At 43.6% G+C, this 24,898-nt stretch overlaps 1 protein-coding gene across 7 annotated transcripts; it reads right to left on the bottom strand.

The window, feature by feature from the left end:
• Window positions 1-1,024: 1,024 nt before the first annotated feature.
• Pms2 (PMS1 homolog 2, mismatch repair system component) lies at window positions 1,025-24,891 on the bottom strand. 7 transcript variants are annotated; one of them, XM_076923616.1, is made up of 16 exons: window positions 24,676-24,891; window positions 22,870-23,004; window positions 21,495-21,581; window positions 21,237-21,339; window positions 20,190-20,373; window positions 18,632-18,799; window positions 17,866-17,963; window positions 16,027-16,126; window positions 13,762-13,846; window positions 11,883-12,038; window positions 10,501-10,557; window positions 9,702-10,407; window positions 7,901-8,068; window positions 7,148-7,248; window positions 6,859-7,028; window positions 1,025-2,309 (listed from the first exon to the last, which is right to left on the bottom strand). In XM_076923616.1, the coding sequence occupies exons 1-16, from the start codon at window positions 24,830-24,832 to the stop codon at window positions 2,166-2,168; spliced, it is 2,619 nt and encodes an 872-aa protein (XP_076779731.1). In that variant the 5' UTR covers window positions 24,833-24,891; the 3' UTR covers window positions 1,025-2,165. The 7 variants fall into 7 exon arrangements, 6 of the variants coding, with proteins under 6 accessions (XP_076779731.1, XP_076779732.1, XP_076779730.1 ...); XM_076923617.1 differs by having other exon boundaries at window positions 9,702-10,557; window positions 22,870-23,009; XM_076923615.1 differs by having other exon boundaries at window positions 9,702-10,557.
• Between the last annotated feature and the right edge of the window lie 7 nt (window positions 24,892-24,898).

Here is a 24,898-nt window from a genome sequence, read left to right as displayed (position 1 = left end):
CTCTGTTATGCTGGAATTTGCAGGTCTGTGCCACCCTACCCAGCAGAAGCATGGACTTTGACATAACGAATGCAAATAGCTAAGCCTTTAACACCTCAGTACACATGAACCATGGCAGATCTCTTTTCCAGGAGGAAAAAGCACAGCACAGAGGAAGCTGGAAGGACAAATGCCCACAAGTCATCACTCTTCCTAACTACCACCTGCACTCTAGAAGGGGCATTTTTATTTCTACTTTTGGCACAGTTCAAATGGACAAGACTCCATGGAAACAAGGAAAAACCCACAGTTCACACCCCAAGGAAATCAAGTTACAGCACTGAGCTATAGCACACTCAAATTTCCTTTTTTCACTTCCTGCCTTGGCCCCAGCCCTTGCCTGGAATGGCACTTTCCACTCTAGCTGCACTGAGGAACATTTAAAGAATGTCTCAAGGTGTGGTGGTACATGACTTTAATCCCAGAACTCAGGAGGCAGAGGCAGGAAAATCTGAGTTCAAGCTAGGGTGCTCTATATAACAAGTTCCAGATCATCCAGGATTGAGACCCTGTCTCATCCCTTCCTACCCGTCCCCTCCAAAGTGACCCCAATCTTATTCAGTAATTTCTTTCCATCCAGGCAAAGAATCCCTTTGTTTTTAAATTTAGTATGAGTCAGAATTGAGAGCTGCTAATTCCAAAAGACCATACTTCTTAATGTGGGTGTGTGTGACACACACCTGTGATCCTAGCACTTGGGCAGTGGAGGCAAGTTCAGTTCTAGGCCAACCTAGTCGGTAGAGCATGAGACTCTTAATCTCAGGGTCGTGGGTTCGAGCCCCACATTGGGTGCCAAAAATGTTGCAACTGGCTCCACTCTACCTGGCTTGAGATAAAAGACTTAAAAAGCCTGGTTAGTTACTATGTGTGGCCTGCTCCGCTCTGCCTGGCTTCAAACTGCCACTCTGGTCTTCCCGTCAGGGTCTAGAGGGAGAGAGAGTGAGGATAAGGAGAAAAGACGCAAGGAATGGAGACAAGACAAACGTTCTGATCAAGTCTCTTTATTTGAAGGGAAATCTAGGGTATTTATACACTTTTGCCACGCCCCTTGTAGATGCATGGATATGACAGAAGCCTTGGAGGTGTGGCTAACACGTGAATAGCTGCTTTCTACCTGCTTTCTGCTAAAAGTCGGCTCCCAACACCAACCTTGGCGACAAAACAAGTTGAAGAGAAGCCTGAGTTATATGAATGCTGTCTCAGACTCAGGGGTGGGGTGGGTGAGAGAACAAGAAAACAAACAAATGGATTTCAATTGTTATTAAGGGCTCAAAGTTGCAGTTCCCAGACAGAGGGAAGACTGGCTATCTTCCAAAGTGCTCCTCTCTGTCAGCTCCTTAAAGCCAGTAGGTCCAGGTGAGAGGAGTGAGAGGTCCTGATCTCGCTGGCTCTCTCAGGAGCTGAGCAGGATGGTGTTTGTGGCCCAAAGAAACACACCCAGCCGGGAGTCTTGTAGAAGCAGGAACTCAACTTTAATGTAGCAACCTCTTGTTTATATAAACTTGGAGCATGGGGAGGAGTTTTGGTGTGGTGAGATGACGTAGGGGGCAGAGAAGAGTGATGGAGGGTATGGGGTGACTGACAGGGCCAATGTCAAAGGTCTACATCAGCAATGGCAGGGGAGAGGCAGGGCCAAACAGGTCTTATTGAGTTACCCCGGAACAGAAGTGACTGAGACAGGTCTCAAAACTCAAGCCAGGCTTAGACTCTCCCACAAGGCTGCAGAAACTTGAGCCAGGCTTGGGTTTGTCCACAAGGCCCAAACCAGGGCAGAAAAAGGGTCCAACACCTCTCTCCCTCCCCCAACCCCCACACACAATCAAATTGCAGAACAATAATTGCAGACATGGCGAAAAGGCTTCAAAAAAATATATATTTTTGTCCTTGAATTAGAATGTAGCTCAGGGTGGTCCCAAACTCCTGGGTTCAAATGAGCCTCCCACCTGGATCTCCCAAGTAGCTAGGCAAGAGGCACATGCCACTATACCTGGCTTAACACTGTTTTTAAATGGATCCAGTACATTAAAGTAGCATGCTAATTTTTGAACAATGATAATCAGATTATTTAAAATGTCATCTTTGCAAACAGAACAATCTGTAATAAACTTTATCCTACAAGTGAAGTATCAGTTTTGAGAGATGATGTCCAGATTTGCAATGTGCCTCATGGTTGGCCTTCCATGGGGACAGTTCCAGGGGTGGTCCATCTCACCCATGTGCGTGATGAGCTTCTTCATCTCGCTCATATTGAGAGCAGTTCCAATCATCACCTGAGTGTGAAACAAAAGTGCAGAGTTTGGGACTTGTTAAAACATCTTCGGAAGCACAGGGTTCGTTGAGACTAGACCACAGCTTGGAAACAGTTCCTGAAGAGCCTTCACCCAGAGGCCCCATCTTCTCACAGCTCGGCACTCCAGACCTTGCTGTCGAGCTCCCGGCCTTCACAGCTCGGGCTTTGCTGGCACAGCATCAGGTCCCTCAACAGTTCCATATGACTTCACTTCTCCTCTCACCCTGGCGACCAGAGTGGTCCTGAGTGTCACTCTCCACTCAGCAGGCAGCAAGGAATTTTATTATTTTTTGGTGTGTCTGTGTGTGTGTACACATGCTTACTCATTCCTGAGCACACGGAAGCCAAAGGTTGACAGACTGATACCTATCTCTGTTTACCTTAGTTTTTGAGCTAGGATTCTCTCACTGAACCTGTATCTCATTATTTTGGCTGGACTGGCCAGCTAGTGGGCCTGTGTCTCCACTTCCCCACAGCTGGCATTACAATTATGCACCACGACTCAGTATTTTATGTGAATGCTGGGATTTCAGTTTAGGTCCACACTTGTACAAAAAGCACTTTACATGCTGAGCTGTCATCCTGTGGTGTTTGACTATGCTTGGCTTGTGGGAAGTGGCACTATTAGGAGGTCTGTCCTTGTTGGAGGAAGTGTGTCACTGTGGGGGTGGCCTTTGAGGTCCTATGCTCCTAGAAGAGACCCTCCTCCTGGCTGCCTGCAAATGAGTCTTCTAGATCAAGCTGTAGAACTCTTGGCTCCTCCAGCACCATGCCTGCCTGCACACTGGCCATGCTTCCTGCCACGATGATAATGGACTGAACCTCTGAAACTGTAAGCCAGCCCCAATGAAATATTGTCTTTTATAAGACTTGCCTTGGTTGTGGTGTCTGTTCACAGCAATGAAACCCTGACTAAGAAACATTCCAATCCCTTTTTTTTTTTTTTTTTTTTTTTTTTCCCTTTCTTTTTGAAGACAGGGTCTCACCATGTTTAACCCTGGTTGGCCTGAAACCCATATGCCAGGCTGGCCTTCGAGATGTGAAGACAGGGTCTCACCATGTTTAACCCTGGCTGGCCTGAAACCCGTATGCCAGGCTAGCCTTCGAAATGTGAAGACAGGGTCTTACCATGTTTAACCCTGGTTGGCCTGAAACCCGTATGCCAGGCTAGCCCTTGAGATGTGAAGACAGGGTCTCACTGTTTAACCCTGGCTGGCCTGAAACCCATATGCCAGGCTGGCCTTCGAGATGTGAAGACAGGGTCTGTTTAACCCTGGCTGGCCTGAAACCCGTATGCCAGGCTAGCCCTTGAGATATGAAGACAGGGTCTCACCATGTTTAACCCTGGCTGGCCTGAAACCCGTATGCCAGGCTGGCCCTCGAGATGTGAAGACAGGGTCTCACCATGTTTAACCCTGGCTGGCCTGAAACCCGTATGCCAGGCTGGCCCTCGAGACGATCCTATTGCTTTTGTTTCCTGAGTGCACAGAACACAGATTGGAGTCACCATGCCAGAAAAAAGCAGCTCTTTTTAAAAGTCTACCAGGTCACTCACTGCTCTTTCCAGCTCTTCCTTTACCCAGGTAAAATCTACGTCCTTGCATATCTGTGGTGGTTTGAATGAGAATGGCTCCCATAGGCTCCTATCTGCGAAGGTTTGGTTCCTGTTGGTGGACTGTTTAGGAGGGATTAGGAGGTCTGCTCTTGTGTCACTGGAGGCTTTGAGGTTTCACCATTCCAAACCAGTTTCTCCTCTCTCCCTCCCACTACACACACTCTCTCTGCTGCCTACAGATCAGAGTATAAGCATTTGGCTACTGCTCCAGTGCCTGCCTGCCACCGTGCTCCCCACCATGATGATCATGGACTCACCCTCTGAAACTGTAAAAAAGCCCCCATTAAATGTTTCCTCTTGTAAGTTGCCTTGGTCATGGTGTCTCTTCACAGCAACAGAACAGTAACAGATAATATCCCAGTATATGACCATCTTTCCTACCACACTGGCACACTATCCTCATGTGCACATGCACAAAGCAAGCCTTGGAACCAGAGAACTAGCCGTCCCTGTGCTTGGCATCTGCTTTCCTCGTATCTTTTTTTTGCAAGCGCTCCCTCCTTCAGGCTCCTGCTCACATGCTCTGTCTACTCTAAATGAAACAGCATGTTTGTTTTTCTCTCCAGAACCTGAGGAGCTTTGTGTCATGCATGTGTAGAGTGGATGTTACAGCACTCCCCAATGCTGAGACTCTGGGAAATAGGTGACTGAGACACAGATAGGCCTAAACCCCTCCATTGCCATCTTTCTTCCTATTACAGAACATGAAGTGTCCACCAGGTGTCAGCACAGACCTAAAAAGTAGGGACAAAGCAGGGTGCTGTCACACTGTGGGCAGAAAAACAATAAGCAAGTTAACAGATGTCTCATATGGGGTGACTGAGGACAGAAGGGAGCCAGGCATGTGAAGAGCAGAAATGGTGGATCTAGGTGGGAACAGCAGGAAGCAAGGGCCTGAAGGGGCTGGAGTCAGTGACTGTAGTCCCTTGGCTATGGCTGGAGCAGAGTGAAGGAGAAAGGGCTGGAAAGGCAAGCAGGGACTTATTACATGGATGTGTCATGTGGACAGCAGGAAACAGATCAATCCCATGAGGGTCAGTGCTAGACACCAGAAGGGACCCACAGCACTGCATGTGGCAGGGCAAGAGTGGAGGTGCACACCAGGGCTCCACAGACTTCCATGGACACACACAAGTCATACTCCTGGCATGACTACACGACTATCTACACAGACCACCTGCTCTGACACTTACTGTCACTACTAGATAGGACGGTTTTCATCTACTAAGTGTGTGTGTGTTGAGACACATCAGCAGTCCACAAACAATACCCTTTCTGAGGGCTGGCTAAATGGCTCAGAGGGTGAAGGTGAAGGGCTTGCTGCACAAGCCTGTCAACCTGAGCTTGGTCCTCAGAATCCATATAAAGGAAGAATGAACCAATTTTCCACAATATTGCCATGCGATCTCTATACATGCCTCATGGTATGTACATACCCCACCTCCCTGTCTCACACTATAACAAACAAAACTTGTCTCTGGTCTGAAAGCTTTGAGTCATATTGTCCCAGTTAGGGTTATCATTGCTGTGATAAAACACTATGACCAGAAGAAACTTGGGGAGGAAAGGGTTACTTCCCTCACGGTACCATATAAAACTTCATCAAAAGCAGTGAGGGCAGCAAGAACTGATCAGAGGCCATGGACGAGTCCTGCTCTTCATGGCTTGCTCAGACTGTTTTCCTATAGAACTGGGACCACCAGCCCAAGGATCGCACCACCACAGTGGGCTGGACTCCCCCCATCAATCACTAATTAAGAAAATGCCCTGCAGGCCTGGCTACAGTCTGATCTTATGGACTCATTTTCTTAATTGAAGTTCCTTCCTCTCAGACGACTCTAGCTTGTGTCAAGTGGACATTAAGATGATCCCAGCAAACATGTAAATCTGATTTGCAGTCCAGACATCTCCCTCGAGCCCAAGACTGGAACGAATGTTGGTTTTAGACACTCTACTTACTGAACACTGGCCTCACAGACAGCAAGTGTGCAGCATAGCTCTTAACACTGGTTGCTTCCCAGAGCGGCCATGCCCTGTCCTCTGCATCCCAGGTCAGCACCTCTCAGTCAGCACTGACTCTCTGGAAGCTAAGACTATGGGCTGCCCTCTGGGGGCTGCTCCGCTCTCACATCTCGGCAGAGGCGGCCTCTGGTTTGCATGTTTACTATTTTTTCTATCAGGAACGTATTTACCCATGGAGGCTCTACCTCCCCAGTCACAGGAGCTCAGATGGCACTCATCTTGTTCCCCACATTTTCTCTGTGGTCACGTGCTGTTTGAATGTCTGTACTTACTGTCATCTGAGAGGTCATTTGTTTGTGTCTGCTCCTCTCACCTTCCTTCCTTCTCTATCCTCACACTTGGAACAGGTCAGCTTCATAAGTGGGCTTAAGGAATTGCTGGATAATACAGGCATGTGGCCGTTTGACAGTTTCTTATCTTATTTGGACGCTGGGTTAATAGTTAGCCATAACTACCATTTCCCATACAAATATGAGAGGCACAGGACTCAGCATCAGTGACTGCAAATAGCCCCTCCGGGATACCTGTGACTAAATGGCTCTACTTGAGTTTTGATGGTGGTATCTCAGCCTGGAGGCAGAGAATCTTTCTCAATTCAGGTTGGCATTACTCATAAGGCCCATGAGTGAAGCCGGTACACCCAAAGCTAACTGCTGGGCTCAAGGAAACCCTGAGATAAACCACTGCTTAGCATCTGCAGAGAATCAACAGCAAGTCTGACCCAGAGGTCAACGAGAATGCAGACCTGGCTGTCTCGCTACGCTGACAGACAATGCAGCTCTGTATGTCTAGGACCGTCATGAAGGCGCTTAATAGTATCCACCAAGCCAAGAGCTGAGCTGAGAACTCCTCTGGGCCCTCAGGCCCTAGGAGTGGGGCTTATTTTACTTACAGACTTCCGACAGGCTCTGGAAGCAAACATCTGTCTGACTCTTGAGGGCCGACACAGGACACCAGGGCTGTCACTTAGCATAAAGATCAGTTCATCTATATCTTGAGGTCCAAAGGTCCAGTTTTTACTAGTTGGTAAGGAAATCAATTTAGCCCTTTCAGTGACTGGAGCTAAAAGGAAAAAAAATGGAGGAAAATCCATTATTGGAGAAGAACATTTCTGTCCATGGCAGAACCCATGCTTCTACGTCCCTAAAACCCAGGACCCTACAGTCCCAAGTGTAACTCACCATCCTCATCAATGACAAAGTCAAAGCCGTTCTTTCTGAATATTTCCAGATTTTCTATCAGCACAGCTTCATTGACAGCAGTTAAGTTCAGAGTCTGGGGTCTGGAAAACAGGAGTCTCAGACTATAGTATAAACTATAAACCAGGGCAAGCATGTACCTACAGAGTAGGAATGAAACCAAAATACTACTGCCATGGTGATTTATAAAACATCCCTTTTAAAGGCCCTTATGGACCAGATGTGGCACACAGACCTTCAATCCCAGCACTTGGGAGGCAGAGGTAGATCTCTGTGAGTTTGAGGTCAGCCTTCTCTGAAAAGGTCTGCACTATGCTATACCAGGCCTAATATATTCAGTTACCCTCCACCAATAGGGTTTTCTGGCCACCCAGTGAGCATCATTTTAAATGGCTAAAAGGTAGAGATACCTAAAGAACTTATTAGTGTGGGACCTCAGGCAGGTTGGTTAACATCTCTGCGCATGTGTAATTTTATCACCGTGACATGCAATGGCAACAGTAACCAGCTGGTCTGTTATCTTGGATCAAACGAATGAACTGCCTCAACAGTTTTCCTTGTAATAGGCACTCAGTGAGGGAGTTGTGATTATCATTATGTGAAAAGGATGAGAATTTGTCGTACAGTTATCTGTAGCAAGCCCACATGTGTGTGCATGTGTGTGTCCACAGCTGTTGCCCACATGTGTGTACATGTGTGTGTCCACGGCTGTTGGCATAAGCACTGGGAACCCACGTGATGAGCCTCTGCGCCTGGAGCACAGTGTGCTGCTGCAGCATCTCAAAGTTGTACTTTTCGTCCGCAGCGTGCTGGTCCACCAGGAAGAGGTCCTCTTTCAGTTTGGTGACTATAAAACCCAGGTTAAACTGACCCAGGATCTCCATCTCCGCAAACATCGACTTACTGCAAAACAAAACATTGCTTACAAGATATCTTTGAAGATTATTTCTGATTGTAAAACAACACATTAATTAAAAAAAAATAAAGTGCTACGAAAGCATTCGCTAGAAAAGGTAATAACTGTGCTTTCTAACATGGCCCCAATCATCCACACAGTCAGTGCTCCAGAGACGGATGGTTTTAGTGACTACTACCAATAATTTGGCACATATGCTTCTGTGCCTTTGCTCAGATATGAATTTAAGTTTTAAAATGAAAAGAGAACTAGGCACCTGCTCTATTCTTATCATTTAATACATCACAGAGTCTTCCTTAGGTTTATGCACATATAGACCTACAAATAGATTTTCTTTTAAGATGGTACTGTGTTGTCTAGGCTTTTGAACTCCTCCCACTTCAGCCTGTCACATAGCTGAAATTACAGGTGCATGCCTCCAACGCCCAACTTTAGATCTACCTCTACCTTCCTTTTCTTCTTCCTTTTCCAGAGTCTCATTTTGTTACTCATCCTGGCCTCAACCCTGGAGTCCTCCTCCTTCAGCCTTCCAGGAGCTGATGGGAGTTCTTAATGACTGTACTGGAATTCAGTATGCACACACCATAGTTCATCTAATAAATTCTCTCCTGATGGATATGGTTTCTAATCTCGTAATTACACACATGGCAGCAACAAACTCCAGGAGAAATGCTGGCGTGGCCGAGCCACCAGCACAGCACAGTGAAGATGGTGCTGTGGAGCCAACGCTTGATCTGAACAGGTGACTAGCAAGATGCCCTGGGGAACTGTCTCAGTCTGCCCTGCTTCCCAGGACGGCAATGACCTGGGTTAACAGAATCTTTGATAGGTCTCTTTCTACAACAGGCACAACTCGGAGCCAGGCATGACGGTACACATCTGTAATGTCAGCACTAAGGAGGTGAAGGCAAGACAATCATAAACTCAAAGTCAGTTTGCTATACATTGAGGAAATTCTGCTTCTAACCCCCCACTCCCCATGGGACAGAAAATTCACAGCATGTATTTACAGTCCCAGCAATCAGGAGGCAATGGTAAAGTGACCGGGAACTCAGGTCATCTTTTCCACAGTTAGTTTCACGCAGCCTGGGTTACATGAAACCCTGTCTCAAAAACAAAACTAAACCAAACAAAACCAGAAAAACTAACATTGTATATGTGAAAGGCAAGGAGAAGTTAGTAACTAGAAACATCTTTGCCAAAAAGATTAAAAAGCAAATGACTAATCTGTGGGGTCAAAATCAACCTCAGATTCAGTATCAGCATCAGATAAAGGGGGCAATGAGGAGGGAGAGAGGGAAGGAGGGAAGAAGGGAAGGAGGGAAGGAGGGAGGGAGGGAGGGGAACACTGGCAGTCTGTCAGGGAGCCTGTGATGTGGGAAGCCCCTGTGTAGGGTTGTCTCCACAGGAATCTCAAGCCATTTGATGGCTCCCGGTGCTGAGGGAGGGCCACACTTGAGTCCTATTTCAGAAAGGAAGAGACCATCCACACAGTACAAGAAATGAAGACATGCAAAATACCTAGAGGAGCCAACACGGAAGCTCCACAGAGTCAGCCTTCATTCAGTCACAGCGTCCAATCACAAGCCTGACCAAAATACCGTTAAGAACAAACAGTACCTAATCTCTTTTCTGAGTTCATCTTCTGCTGCTTGATTTTCTCCAGGGCAAATCTTGGCCCTAAATTTCCTGTAATTCTGTTCACTTTTGTTCTGCAGTTTTAGGTGCTGTAACTGCTTCATCCGTTTAGCTAAAGAGTTCATAGAGAAGTCAAGGAGCACCACTTTCTTATTAATTTTTACGGCTACATCAACCTCAGCTGCTGAGGTGTTCTGAGGATCAAGCAGTTTTTGAGGAATGTCAGTATTTGAAGGCCTTTCTTCTGGCTTGAAACGTTTAGCATTTGAGGGTGAGAGATGAGTTGGTGGAGGTAAAGGTCTACATTTATATCCGCTATCTTCCGGCTTTAAATGGTGTCCTGTCCCTGAAAGATGGTAGTCCATTTCACCACAGTCTATGTTTTCCTGAGAAGGTCTGTCTTCTGGGGAGCTCACGTTATAGTCACTGCTAAAGCTACTGGCCACTTCTGGGGTGCTGAACCCTTCCTCAGAGCCAGCTGAGGTGCTGCTGATCCCTGGGTCTTTTTCTCTTTTTTCTCTGTCCATACAGTCAACAGGGCTGTTCGTGGGACTCACCAATTTGTCCTGCGAGCCATGCAGGCCTCTATAAGAGACGACGTCTGAAGGATAAGAAGATGACACACCCCTTTTCTGACTTGGAAAACTCTGTTTCAGTTCAGGAGTCTCTGGGCCCCTAGCCTTGATCTCTGTGGTAGGATGAAGAGAAAAGGCCTCTCTCAGCCTGGAGATGGATACCACTCTTTTTTCGTTTGCTGTGATCTTCAACAAAGGAGAGTTACCTTGCTTTCCTGACACAGGTTTTTCTATTTCTGTGGTATGCAGCTTTACTAAGTTACCTAGCAGAAAGGAAGAGAAAAGAGTCTCAGGGAGTACACTGACTGGGAATGAGAGGATTAGCAACACTGGCCAGAACCCATCATAAAGGGGATATAAAATGAGAGCTAAACGTATGCTCATCCGTGACCCTGGTCTGTTCCTCCATCAGAAGTGCCTACCCATGCTGAGCATGGTACCACACGCCCATGATTCCTGCATTGAGAAGGCTAAGATAAGAAGGCAGAGAATTCCAGGTCAGCCTGTGTGGAACATAGAGAGACTCTGTCTCAAAGAAACAAAACCAGGGCTGGAGAGATGACTCGGTAGTTAAGAGTACGTTTCGCTTTCCCAGAGGATTTGAAGTCAGTTTCCAGCACCTATGAGGGCAGCTCACAAGTATCTATAATCCCAGCTCTAAACACCCTTCAGGACTCTCTGAGTACTGCACAAACATGGCACACACACACACACACACACACACACACACACACACACACACACACACACACCAGGCACACACATAATTTTTTTTTAAATCTTAAAGCAAAACAAAAGCAGGAAATACTTATACTTCCCAGAAGATGTCTAAAAGTGCTCATGACAGCTCTTTACTGTAGGCCCATACTGGAAGCAACCTGAATACCCACATACACACACACATAAATTGTGATATTTAACTTGAGTGGAATACTGTATACTCATGAGAAGGAATGAATATATGAATGGCCACATATGACTTTGATAGATTCTATAAAATAATCATAAGACAGTATAAACTGAGTCTATCAGTCTCAGTCTGCTTCTGTTTTTCTGTCTCTTAGAGAGCCATAGCTAGGATGGAACTATGTAGCCCAGGCTTACCCTCAACTGTAGGTCTTCCTGCCTCAGTCTTACAAATGTTGGGATTACAGGCATGTGTCACCAGACCTGGCCTTCATAAACTTTTAAAAAATGTCTGTAATAGTGTGTGTGCATACACATGCTATGAGCGTGAAGGTCAGGACAACCTCAAGTGACAACCGAGTGACAATCCTCACTTTTTACCTTAAGATTTTTTTTTAGGCAGGGCCTCACTATGTCTCCCTGATTAGCCTGGCACTTACCCTGTAGACCAGGTTGGCCTTGAACCCACAGAGACTCACCTGCTTCTGTCTCTTGAGTGCTGGGAATAAAGTTGTGTACTAACATGTATAGCCTCTAGTTAAAAATACTTTCTACCATGACGTTTCCTCTTTACTAAAAAGATTCTACTTCATGTCAAAAATCACTGTTAGAAAAAAAAAGGAAGTATCATAGTAGCTGAAATTTTTATAAGGTCCATCACTCCATCACTGTATTTTCTTACCTTCGACATCCAGCAGGGGCTGCTGGTTGACATTAAGCTTGTTTGCATCACCGTCGAACATTCCTATCAAGGACGTCTTTAAAACTGCCAGCAAAAGCTTTTCATCCTGTAGTAAAATTTGCCTTTTATCTGGAGTTACGTTAATATCGACACATTCTAAGGCAAAGAATAAAGAAATGCTTGAGCTCACCGTTAGTAATATAATTTAACCATTTACTATTTCACTCATTTGTACTATTAATTAAAACCAGTCAAGATTAAAATTAATAATGGTGTCCAGACTAGTATTCATAAATTATAAATTTCTTGGAGGGTAAAGGCACACGCACATGTGTGTATGTGTGTGTGTGTCTGTGTGTGTGCATGCGTGTGTGTGTGCATGCGTGTGTGTACACAGAAGTGTGGCTGAACATACATATGTGTGTATGGAGTCCAGAAGTTGACATCAAGTATCTTCCTCAATTTCTTCTCTACCTTATTTTCAAGATAGGGAACCTAGCTGAACTGGATGAACTGGAGCTCACCAACTGGCTAGACTGCTTGGGTAACTAGCTCTAGGTATTCCCCTTCTGCTGCCTCCTAGCCCTGGGATGAGAGCATGTGCTGCTGTACATGCTGTTTACATGCGTGCTGGGGATCTGAACTACGGTCCTCACACTTGCCCATTAAGCACTTTACCTACTGAGATGTCTCATCAGTCCATAAAGATACCTCTTTAAATAAGTGAGGAAAAATAATAGTCTTTTATTATTTTTTTGACGGTGTCTCACGTAGCCCAGGCTGATCCTGAATCTGCTATTTAGCTTAGGATTGTCAGAAAGCTATCTTGCAGTATGAAGTGCAGCAGCAGAAACAAGAGAGACTACCTCAAGCTGAAGAGATGGCTTAGAGGTTAAGAGCATGTGCTAGTCTTCCAGACTTTGATTTCCAGAGCCCACATCAGATGGCTCACAACCGCATGTAACTCCAGCTTCATCAGGCCTCTGTGGGTATCTGCATTGAGTGTGTGTCTGTGCATGCCTGCACACATGCATGTGTATACAGATGTTCATAAGGACAGAAGAGGATGCTGGATTTCCTGGAGCTTTAGTCACAGGCAGTTAGTTATGAGCTGCCTGATGTCCGTGCTGGAACCATCTCCAGTCCTCTGCAAGCAGAGCAAGCTTTTACCCACTGAACCAGGTCTACAGGTCCCCAAATTATAGTTGGTTAGTTGTTTTTGTAAAAGTAATTTTTAATGACATTGAAAATAAAATGTTCACATCTAACAATAAAGATAAAAAAATATTTTTTTTTTCCCCACGAGATGACGTGGGAAGACGGGAGAGACGGCGGGACTCGAACCCGCACACCAAGAGACGGGGCGCCCTCTGCGGGCGGGAGCCTTAAGGGCTGAGCCACCGGCGGTTCGCTAAATATTTTCTTCCACAAATGTTAATGTTTATGAGTCCTTGTTTGCATGTGTGAACGGGCATGGCTATTTTAAGAAAGGCATATATATATTTTAAAATGTCTAGAAAATGTGGGTCTAAATAAATCAGAATTTGACAATCAAAAAGAAAAAATACATATGAAATTAATCCTTTTCAAAATCAAGGAGAATCTATAAGTATCTTACTCCCTTTGTTCAAGTTTAAAGAGACATTTCCTAATAATACAATGAACATTGTTTCAAATAGAATGCAGTATGGTCAGTATAAAATGTAAAATTACATGATTATCAGTTAATTTCTATTGTTATATTAAAGCTTTATAAAGCATTTTTACTCTTATATTTTTGGTTGTGAGCCTAGCCTTTAACAGCTGAGCCATCTCTCCAGCCCTCATTTTACTCTTTTAAGAAAAACAAAATTCTTGCTGAAACTTTAATGGGACTTACCTGAATCAACAGAAACATTAAGAACAACAAATGGATACTGATGCCGATTATACATGTGATAAACCTCATTTACAAGTTTAGAGACCTGTGTAAGAAACAAAGATGAGAAAAGAAATGCTCCATCCACACACTGTCCTAACAACTCACTATTCTAACCCATCTCCAAAGGGACCTCTTTCTGCTAAGTCTTACTAAACTCACACAGCTTTAAAGCATTTTTTTTTTTCACGTAGAGTTTTATGTAGCGTATGGAAGGATGACCTTGTGCTTCTGATCCTCCTGCCTCCACCTTGAATGCCAGGATTATAGGCATACACCATCACTCCAGTGCTACACATGGAACCCAGGGCTTTGTGCATACTAGGCAAGCACTCCATCGACTGGGCCATTCCCAGCTCCTAATACAGCTTTATTAATGTATGATTGGTACACAATAAACTGCATAGACTTCAGTATAGAATCTACCTAAGCTTTGACATAGAGGCCCGCAATCCCAGTTACTCAAGAGGCAGAGGCAGGAAGATGGAAATTTCAAGACCAGCTTGGGCTAGAGTGAATTCAATGTTACCCAGGGTAATTTAGTGAGACCTAGTCTCATGGAGTGGGGGGTGAAGGGGGATATAGCTCAGTGACACAACATTTGCCTAGAATGTGGGAGACCCTGGATTCAATACTCAGCATTGAGAAACCACAAAAACCGCTACAATTTGATGTCTTAACACACATGTAAATAAGACATACATACACACACGTACTTGTGAAGGTATTCTATAATCAAAATAACAAATATAAATACTATTTTAAAAGTTTCCTCATATTTTTCAAAGGGATTTGTTTCATGAGCTTGCTGTGTAGCCCAGGCTATCCTCAAAATCTTGCTCTTCAGCCTTCCCAGTAGAATTCCAGTCAAGAACAAACACATCTCACTAAAGGGCTCCATAGGTAAAGTGACAAGATAAATAGATTCCTAAAACTGAATCTTTCCAACCCAAAGATATTACTCAAGAAATCTCTGTCAGGTTTGGTGGTGGACACTTACAACCCCAGTACTTCAGAGGTTGTGGTAGGCAGACTGAGGGGTAGGTAAGTAGGTAGATGGATGGACAGACAGATAGAATGCAGGTGTAGTTCAATGTTAATAAAGCATGTTCAAATGTACTTAGGTCCACACGTATATGATACTACAATACAATTATTAAATGACATTAGAAATAATATCTAATCTTAAAATGTAGAAACTGGGTCACAGTCGGAATGCAGTAGAATTTTAAAGTGTCAAAATCCCCCGAGGTCACTGTTGCTGAGAATGTGGAAGTCAGAGCCAAGCTGTTAAAGTCTCATAAGGACACTGCTTAGCTGACACTGTCTACGGCAGAGCTAAAGCTGGGCCCTCATTCTCCTGTGAAACTGACAAAGGGAAGAGAAAAAACACAAGCAAATCATGTGGTCAGTTTGCAATAAAAAATGTAGATAATGATTGATAATGTTTGCTTTTTTTCTAGTAGTGGTAGTTTCTATGATAATAAGTATATTAATAATAAGTACTTTTATACACACAAAACTTAAACTTTCCTAAATGCGAAAATTTTTAAAATGTTATTATTCATTTTCATGTTCATAGATGTTTTGCCTGCATGTATGTATGTCTATGTATCACTTATGTGCCTAGTATCTGAAGAGACCAGAAGATGGTATTGTATCCTCTGAGACAGGAGTTACAGGTAGTTTTGAGCCCTCGTGTGGGTGCTGGGAATTGAACACTGGCTGTTTTTAACTATCTCTCTAGTCCCCAAATAAGATAATTTTTTAAAAGGTCTATGTATTTATTATGTAGACAATGTTCTGCCTGCACGTATGCCTGCACCAGACCTCATTATGGTTGTCAACCACCATGTGATTGCTGGGAATTAAACTCAGGACCTCTGGAAGAGCAATCAGTGCTGTCAACCCCTGAGCCATCTTACTAGCCCACAAATAAGATAATTTTAAAGGCATGTTTCTGTGACATTCCAAGTTCCATGTAAACTGCCTATATCAGACAGTCATGAAGTCATGTGGAGTCAGCTCCACATCAGAATGTCTGCCTTGCACAAACAAAGCCCTGGGTTTAATTACTAGTACCACATAAACCAGGCCTGGTGGTCCAAATCCTCGTGGGTGGAGGTAGAGGAGGATCAGATATTCAAGGGTAGTCCTGGCTACACAGGGTAGCTTGAGGCCAAAGAGGGCTGCATGAGTCTGTCTCAAACAGACAATGAAAACTACCTTTGCTGGGTCACAAGGCCGTTGATTGATGAAGAAAAACTGTCTGTCTGTTGCACTCCTCCCGGCCCCGTGTGTGCACTGTGAGATGAAGCCCGAAATGCTGTCAAAGGGATACAGGAAGAACAGTTACAGCATGAAACCGGTTATGTCCACACATGACACATGAGTCTCCCCATGCAGTTCCTGCTCTCACCATCCCATTGCCAGGATTACAAGTGTTCCAGCTTAGCACAGGCATTCTTAAAATCAAGTCAGCATGGAACAGCTGGTGACCCACTCATCAGGGCAAATCCCACATGAACATTAGCAGTCACATAGCCCTTGCCTCGTTAAAAGAGAGGAGGCTAAGTTACTGGAAAGTGCTTGTTGTGTAAACACTTGGGCCTGACTAGTCTCCAGAATCTGGGTTAAAAAAACCCTCAAGCATGGTGGTACACACTTGAAACCCCAGTGCTGAGGAGGTAGAGGCAGACATATATCTAGGTCTTACTGGCCAGCCGGACTAGCCTACTTGATGAAATCCAGGCCAGTGAGATCCCATCTCAGAAAATAAGGTGAGGGGGCTGGAGAGATGGCTCAGTGGTTAAGAGCACTGACTGTTCTTCCAGAGTTCCTGAGTTCAATTCCCAGCAACCACATGGTGGCTCACAACCATCTGTAATGGGATCCGATGCCCTCTTCTGCCATGCAGCTATACATGCAAATAGAGCACTCATGTTCGTAAAAATAAAGAAATAAATAAATCTTAAAAAAAACAAAACAACAACAAAAAAAAAAACAAAACAGGGTGAATGGTGTCTGAACAATGATACTAGGAATTGGATCTTTGGCCTTCACACACACACACACACACACACACGTATGCAAACAAAATCTGCTTAGTCAGCCTCCTTTGCATACTTTTTCACACATAAAGAGAAAAACAGTGAAAAGAATTCATTTTCTATAAGCATAAAATTAAAAATATAACAAAATATTTTCATTCCCAAACATTAACTTCTATGAAGGTTTAAGATGTAGAGTTTCTTGCTCTTCGTGAGTCCTACCCCAGGACTGTGTGCAAAGGTAAAACACAGGTGTCCACCTGTGCTGCCTAGTTCTTGTCATCAAACCAGAATCATCTGGAAAGAGGACTCTCAAGTGAGAAACTGCGTCCATCAGACTGGCCCATGGGCACATCTGTGGGGCAGTTTCTTGCTTGATGACTGATGAGGGAGGCCCAGCCCACTGCGGGTGGTGCCGTGCCAGGCAGGTGGGCCTTGTGTGTGTATAGGCAAACTGAGCACTCCACAGACGTGAGCCTGTAGGCAGTGTTCCTCTGTGGTCTCCACTTTAGTTCCTGCCTTGACTTGCCTTGATAACTTCAGCTGTCAGGGGAAAGAAGCCCTTTTCTCCCCCAGCTGCTTTTGGTCAGGGTTTATCACAGCAATAGAGAGCAAACTACAACACCATCTTTGCAATTTTACGATAAGCCAAAACACAAGTGTAGAAATGACCAATACAGACCTCCACTGGGACAATGCTCTTTATGGAAGTGTCTATATTTCCTACACTAAACATAATGGAGCTGGGCAAGTTCAATAGATCCCAAGGTCAAACGTAGAATAATTAAAAAATTATTCCAACCCAAAGTAGACTAATTTAACAGGAAACCCTCTTGGACGTACCAGTCACCCAGCCTACTGTCTGAATTAAGCCACAGTGCTAGTTACCCACTCTCTCCTAGCTGTACACAATCACCCTACACCGTAAAGTCACTATTCAAACACACACACACACAATAAAGCCCACCCGAGGCATGCTGGCTGCAGTTCTCCTGGCAGCAGTCAGTGTACTCACTGGAAAGGATTCTGTGGAGCCCTGGAAGCGCTCAGGCCGTACTCCTCACAGACAGCGTCACTAGGGGGCAGCTGAGCAAAGGGAATGAGGCTTTGCAACTGAAAGACACCAAGAGTAATGGTCACCTCCTAAGGCAGCAGCAATCACACTTCAGGGAGGATAAAATGTGGTTTCTTTCCAGGGTAAGCTATGCCTCATTAAGACTACACACATATACACACAGAAATGAACAATAAAAAAATAAAATTCAAAGAACCTTGACAACTATTTTACAGTGCTAAAATGACTTCAATCTGTTTACTTGGAAAATGAATCACCAAGCTCCTACTTGATGATTTCATGTTTTTCAGAGAGACAGAATATTAAAGGATACAGTTTTTCATTTTCTAAAAAATAAAATTAAAAAAAAATCTTTAGCTCTCAGACATTAACCTTAGCTATAGAGCACTTAAATATTTCTTTTTGGGTTTTAGTCTCTGTGAAGGACAGCAAGACTTGCTACAATTACTAGAACAAAACAATAACAACAAGCCCACTTCTCGGGGGGCTGAGGAAATGGCTCAGGGGTGAACAGCATATACTTCTCGTCCATTGGACTGGGGTCAGTGCCCAGCACTCATGTCAGGTGCTCACAGTCACCTGTAACTCCAGCTCCAGGGAGATCCAACATTTCTGGCCTTTGCAGGTGCCAGCACTCCCGTGTGCATACCCACAATAAATATGAAAAACAAAGTCAAACATTTTCCAGTAGCTAGCTGGCCCCTACCTGCTTCTGGCCAAACACAGACCCAATATTTTCCTTCACGGCAGAGCTTCCGCTTGTGCACACCACGGGTTGCCGCTTCCCCTGTCCTAGTTGATTAGTGCAACTTACACGGACGCCTGCTGAAATGATACAGTATGCCTGCAAGACCTGGACCATTTTGGCATACTCCTGTTTGAGAAACACAAGACTCAAGATTACTTTGATCTTACAGAAACTGCATGGCTAAACTTACAACATTTGACCCAAGGTTCTACATGGCCTTGAAAATAAAAAAAAGGGAAGAATGTTTGACACAAGGATCTGTGCAGAATCGTCCCCATGCATGCTGTAAAGTAAAACTTGGCTCTGGCTTCTAGTCACCGTCTTCTCATTTTTGGCAGGTAGGCAGGTACTCCATCATCATTCTAGGGGCTGGGGAGCTAACTCAGTCAGTAAAATGCTTGCTGGGCAAGCATGAGTACCAGAGCCTCATGAAACTGTTGGAAATAGCAGAACAAATAAATCCATAATTGCAGCACTGGCAAGGTGGAAAACAAACTCTCTGAAACTTGCTGGCTAGCCAGTGTAGTAAAACCCGCGGACTCATGGGGGTTAGGAATATGGTGACTCCAAAATAAGGATGAAGTGACAGAGGACACAAGATGTTGACCTTTGGCCTCCACATGCACATTCGCAGCCCACATACACCCAAAGTACATTCTAAACCAGGTGGGTGAGGCATACCTATAACCCTAGAAATTCAGGAGAGTCAAGTCGGAAGGCCATGAGGTCCAAGCCACCCAGACAACAAAGGGAACCCTCTCTCAAAAACTAAAACAAAACAATTGCCTGTCCTTTGAATCTAGAACGCTTCATGTAGAAATTTAGTCTTCTTGTTTTTTAAGACATGATCTCCGTATATAATCCAAGATGGCCCTTCAATCTGAGTTTTTTCTGCCCACACCTCTTGAATCTGGGATTATAGATGTGTGCCATCATCCTGGCTCCTTTGATTTTTTTAATAAGAAATTTTATCCTTCTATAAAGACTAGCCATAAACATACAAGACCTATTTAAAATAATATTCATTAGCTGAACATGGTAGCTATGATGTTTACTTACTGACTTGTTCTGCTAAGTTTCTGTCAACTTAACACGGGATAGAGTTCTTTGGGAATAGGCAAGCTCAGCTGAGAAAATGCCCCCAACAGACTGGCCTGCAGAAATGACAATGGCTGCTCTTAACCACTGAGCCATCTCTCTAGTCCCCAAATAAGATAATTTTAAAGGCATGTTTTGGAGCCAGTTCCAAGTGATAGGACAGTATACATGGCATGATCCTAACTGATTAACAACAAAACAGCTGGGCATGGTGGTCAACACCCGTAGTTCTCCCACTTAAACAATAAAGGTAGGCACTAACAAGACCAGACCGTACATAATGAGACAAGTCTCAAAAAAATATTTTTCATATCTTTTAATTAAAGGAAGAAAAATTAACTGATATTTATCTTTAATAATTTTATTAATCATATGCTACATTGGCATATGAGGACTAGGATGGTGAATTTACCGATACCTTTTTAATGTTCCTTTGAAACTCTTTGTGACGCACTGGTAGTGTATAAAATAGGTGTTGCACACTGACTGTGGTTCCTTTAGGTCGGGGGTAGGGAGTTTTCTGAGTGATTTTCCCATCATGGTCAAATACCAGTCGAGTCCCAATGCTTGCAGATGCATGGCAGGTAGATATAGTGACATCACTGTAAGAGAGTGGCAGGGACAGCATGTCCATTAGGGCTGCTAGGATGTAGCTCAGAGGCAGAGCACGTTGCTAGCACTTGCTTCAACTTATACTTCAGGCCTTAGCATTGCAAGGGGTCTGTATGTGGGGAGGTACTTTCATTTTTCTCAGAACTCTCTTGAAATGGTGATATTCTTCTCAGATAATTAAGGTTTTAACTGAGTAAGGAATTATCACAATGCCTTAAGTTTGGCCCCTAAAAGATGGTGAGACAGTTTTATAAATGCTGTTTTTTTCTTTTAAAGATTTCTTTAGGTTGAACTGCAAAATAACAAAGTATCTCAAATTCTATTCTCAAAGCTTTATTTCTCAGTTTTGTTACTAATTCGAACAGTTACGAAGAATTCAAAGACATGATTCAAGAATATAAAATGTATATTCATTGTAATTAAAATAGGGATTTAATTACATCTTTTCCTAAAAACTGAAGAACTGAAACTAACAGAACTTATAATGTATCATGTATGTATTACTTTATCTTTATTTACTTTTGCAGTGCTACTGGCTGATCCCAGGCATCCTGTATTGTAGACAGCAGTCTGTGGCTAAGCTACAACCCTAGCCTGTGTGCTCCCTAAAGGTTACTAAGTGCTTTAAGACAGGCAGTGACTTTTCTACTGTATGATTTGCTTCATTTCACTCCTCTATTTCTCAAACGTCAGTGAGTTACTTAGATTAGCAATCAGATAAGAGAGAATTCCGAAGTTCAGAGGAGTCAAGATACTTCAGTAATAAATCGTAAACAACAAGGATTCTCATCCTGCTTCTCAGCCTGCAGAAGTTGTTACATATGGTGTCCAATTGATGAGAATAACGCATCACCTCAGTGCACACAGAGAGCTCAGAGCTTCCCCCCGAAAGCCAAAAGTTTCAACCTGTGTAAGGTCAGCAAACTCTTGAATCTTAGATGTGTGATGTTTCAGAGCTGAAAGAGAGTGGAAAGAAAGGCCCAAAATGTCTTCAGTGATAGTGTGAGAAACATATACAATCTACCACAGTATGTATTGTAAGACAGTGTTACTCAAACATCTGAGACATATGGAAATGATTACTATATATGAATAGGAACATTTGTCTTACCTAGACCTTCAAAGTTTTCTTCTTCTACCCCACATCCATTGTCTGAAACTTCAATGAGGTCCACCCCATAGTCTTTAAGCCTTAGATCTAAAAAATCCAATATATTTCTTTCTTAATGATTAAGCCATGCTAAAAGGTTTTATTTTGACAATATCGGTAGCACAGAATGCAAACTTAACAGTCATGCCTATACTTTTACTTAAAGATACGACCGTCATTCTAAAGGGGCGGGGTATGTGGCACTGAAGACCAAGCCCAGGATACTTGAAAGTCCTCCTTGTAAGCTCAGATTAAATAGTTGGTTTATTATTATCATTGTTATTGTTATTATTACTATTTCAAAAGGAATACTTTTAACATAGTCATTAAGAACAGGCTCGGGCTGGAGCAATGGCTCAGGAAGGCTAGGCTCACAACTAAGAATCGAAGAACACGTAATATAAGAATAAAGGCTCTGCACTCAGAGTTCTTGGATCATATTTTCTGAGCTTTATAGCCTCAATAAATTCCTGGTACCTCGGTTTTCTCTTCTGTGTGACAGAAATAGTAACTCTCAAGTCATAATAGTCCACGTACTAAATAAGACATTCCACGTCTAACTCTTAGCACAGCATCTACACACGACTCAATTAACTCTTATTCCATAGCTAAATACCAAGCACAAAACTGTTGTATAAGTTTTCCCTGATTTGAAAGATTCTTTCCAGGAGGGAGTGGGCTTGTGACTCCAAAGGTAAACAAATGTCACAAGTCCAGGAAAGATGAAAACTCCAAGCCTTGCTGAGTTTCTTAAAAGCCACCTTCAGGGCTCATCACTGAAGCTGGGGTGGGTGTCTAGGTAATACAGCTGCTTTTGAATCATTCTTGATCCCGTAAATAATCCCGCATCCATATTTCTGTTAGTAATGCCAACACAAATACACTAATTCACCAAGTCAGAATGTGATGCATGACTTTTCTCAGTCTGTCTCAAAGTTCCCTACCAGTGGTGAGTGGACCTGTGTGTGTTGTGTTTCCTCAGGGAAAGCCTTTCATACAACAACTAAGTGTTCACGCCAAAATAATAACTGGTATAGCAGTATTTATTTTCTAATAATCAAGTAATGTTTCTTAAATAAGTAACATGAGTGATTATTTCTTGGTGCTTAAAACTTTTCCAAACCATGGGCTGGAGACATGGCTCAGCAGTTAAGAGCATTGACTACCCTTCCAGAGGTCCTGAGTTCAATTCCTACCATCCACATGGTAGGCTCACAGTCATCTGTAACGGGATCAGATGACCTCTTCCCATGTGTCTGAAGACATCAACAGTGTACCCACAAATATAAAATAAATGAATTAATCTTTATAAAAAAGAAAAGTTTTCCAAACTTACCAATACTAGTAGCACCAGCATCTATACTATTTTCTATCAACTCCTTCACTGCGGTGCTTAAACTGAGTACCACCTGCCCAGAACAAATTTGATGGACTGACTTCCCATCAATAGGCTTGATGGCTTTAGCACGTTCTGTACTAAACAAAACAAAACAACCAGTAACAAAACACAAAGTAAATACTTAGACAAAGCAGATTCCACTCTTAACTTTTATCTTGGTAAATGACTGACCTGTAAGTAGTTAGCCTAACCCATCCATTCATTATATGTACACACTCATTTCACTTGGGACATGAATGTTCTACAATCTTTTAACATCTGCTAATATGTATTTAAAACTATCTGATTCTGCAAAATCTAATTGTCCATGCATCTCTATGGAGGAGGCCTGTTGTATTTCTCAAGGGACAGATCAGTAAGCTTTTACAACACAAGTTCTTCATTCTTGAAAAGCTGAATAAAAAGCAACAATAGTTTTTTACACAATTCTTAAAAAGTCAAAGTTTGGTGAGAAATACTGGTTGACAAAAATCATCCCCCGGCTATGTAATAATTCCTTTTGAAACCTGAACCCAAATCCAAGCTGCCTACACTGCTCTCATGAAAGTTCCAAGTTCATGTTAGAGACAAGAGCTCATTCTTTCCGTACTGGCTTTCCGAGTTTAATCACTGTTTTGTCTGATTGCTACCACCAGTTTTGGTTTACTTCTTGTTTGTCTTGACACAGGGTCCAATGTAACTCAAACTCCCTACATAGTTAAAGGTAACTATAAACGCCTGATGCTCCTGTTTCCACCCAACCAGTGCTATGATTATAGGTGTGGCTTGATTCCCATCAGTTTTTTTGTTTTGTTTTGTTTTTTTTTTTGTTTTTTGTTTTTTTTTTTGTTTTTTTTTTTTTTTGTAATCACAAACCCAGTCAAGTGGTGCTCACTGCCTATCATATGAAGTATGAAGTCCAGCAACGACTAGGTTCCAATCTACTGTCAAATTCCCCTACGGGTTAGTCACAGTAAAAATAAGTTTCCTGGCTATGAAAAGCTCCATGGAAGTATAATAAAACATAGGTGCATCCGTGCGGTAAGAATTTTGGAGTATTTTCCTTATGGGCTGACATATACTAGACTTCCAAAAACCCTGATGAAATAAGCAAACAAACCTCTCTTCAATTCAATCTCCCTTGCACAGAACCTCACTCGTTATCACAGCACTCAGGTGTTTGAGGTAGGAGGAGGAGCCTGAGTTCAAAAACCAAAACTTGCTCTCATCTCTAACTGCAGAGGATCTGGGAGTGGGGGTGGGGGGGAGGCGGGAGGGGGAAATCGCAATGTTAAAATGCAGACAGCAAATTTGCATTTCTGTCACCGAATGGAACTGTGCTGGCCTTGTAAGATGTGCTTCACTGATTTGATGCCACCTGTGAACACAATACCAAATACACAGAAGCACCGTAATATAATAAATCTAAAAATCCTCCTGACTGCAAAATTAGCGTGAGCCTTTACACCTCACTCTCCAAGTCTTCAGGTATAAAGACTCCCCCCCCCCAAAAAAAAAAAAAAAAAAGGAAACGAATTCTGTCTACTGCGATTTATTTTCGTGTTGGGTTTCAAGTCCACCGCTTGTGGCCGGAGGACGCCGAGGAATTAGCTTCCTCACAGGAACCCGGCCCAGCGTACGTGAATGCCTCTCTGAGTCCAAGAGCTTGCCTCGCGCCTCAGCAAGAACTTCCGGTTCTTCCAAGAGGCCGGGATAGCGGGAACTCTATAAAGAACGCGCCCGGAGACTGCAAGCCCAGCTTACCTCGCGCCTTCAGTTTGTTCCATGGATGCAGCACTCCTCCTGCCTCAGTCACCGCGGGAGAGTTCGCGCTGCCGCTCGGTGGATCGCGTCTCCTGGGCCACCCATTGGCTACTTTTGACATATAGCCCGCCCCTTCCGGGCGGGGTAGCGAAAGCATGCCAAGACCTCCTTACCGTTGATTGGCCAGCTCAAAGGTCAAGTTGGTGACGTCGACGAGCCCGGC

Source organism: Arvicanthis niloticus, chromosome 24, assembly GCF_011762505.2.
Source record: "Arvicanthis niloticus isolate mArvNil1 chromosome 24, mArvNil1.pat.X, whole genome shotgun sequence".
In the NCBI taxonomy this organism is placed as follows: Eukaryota; Metazoa; Chordata; class Mammalia; order Rodentia; family Muridae; genus Arvicanthis; species Arvicanthis niloticus.
The sequence above is the reverse complement of the archived record's forward strand: the minus strand, read 5'-3'. Positions and strand labels throughout refer to the sequence as shown.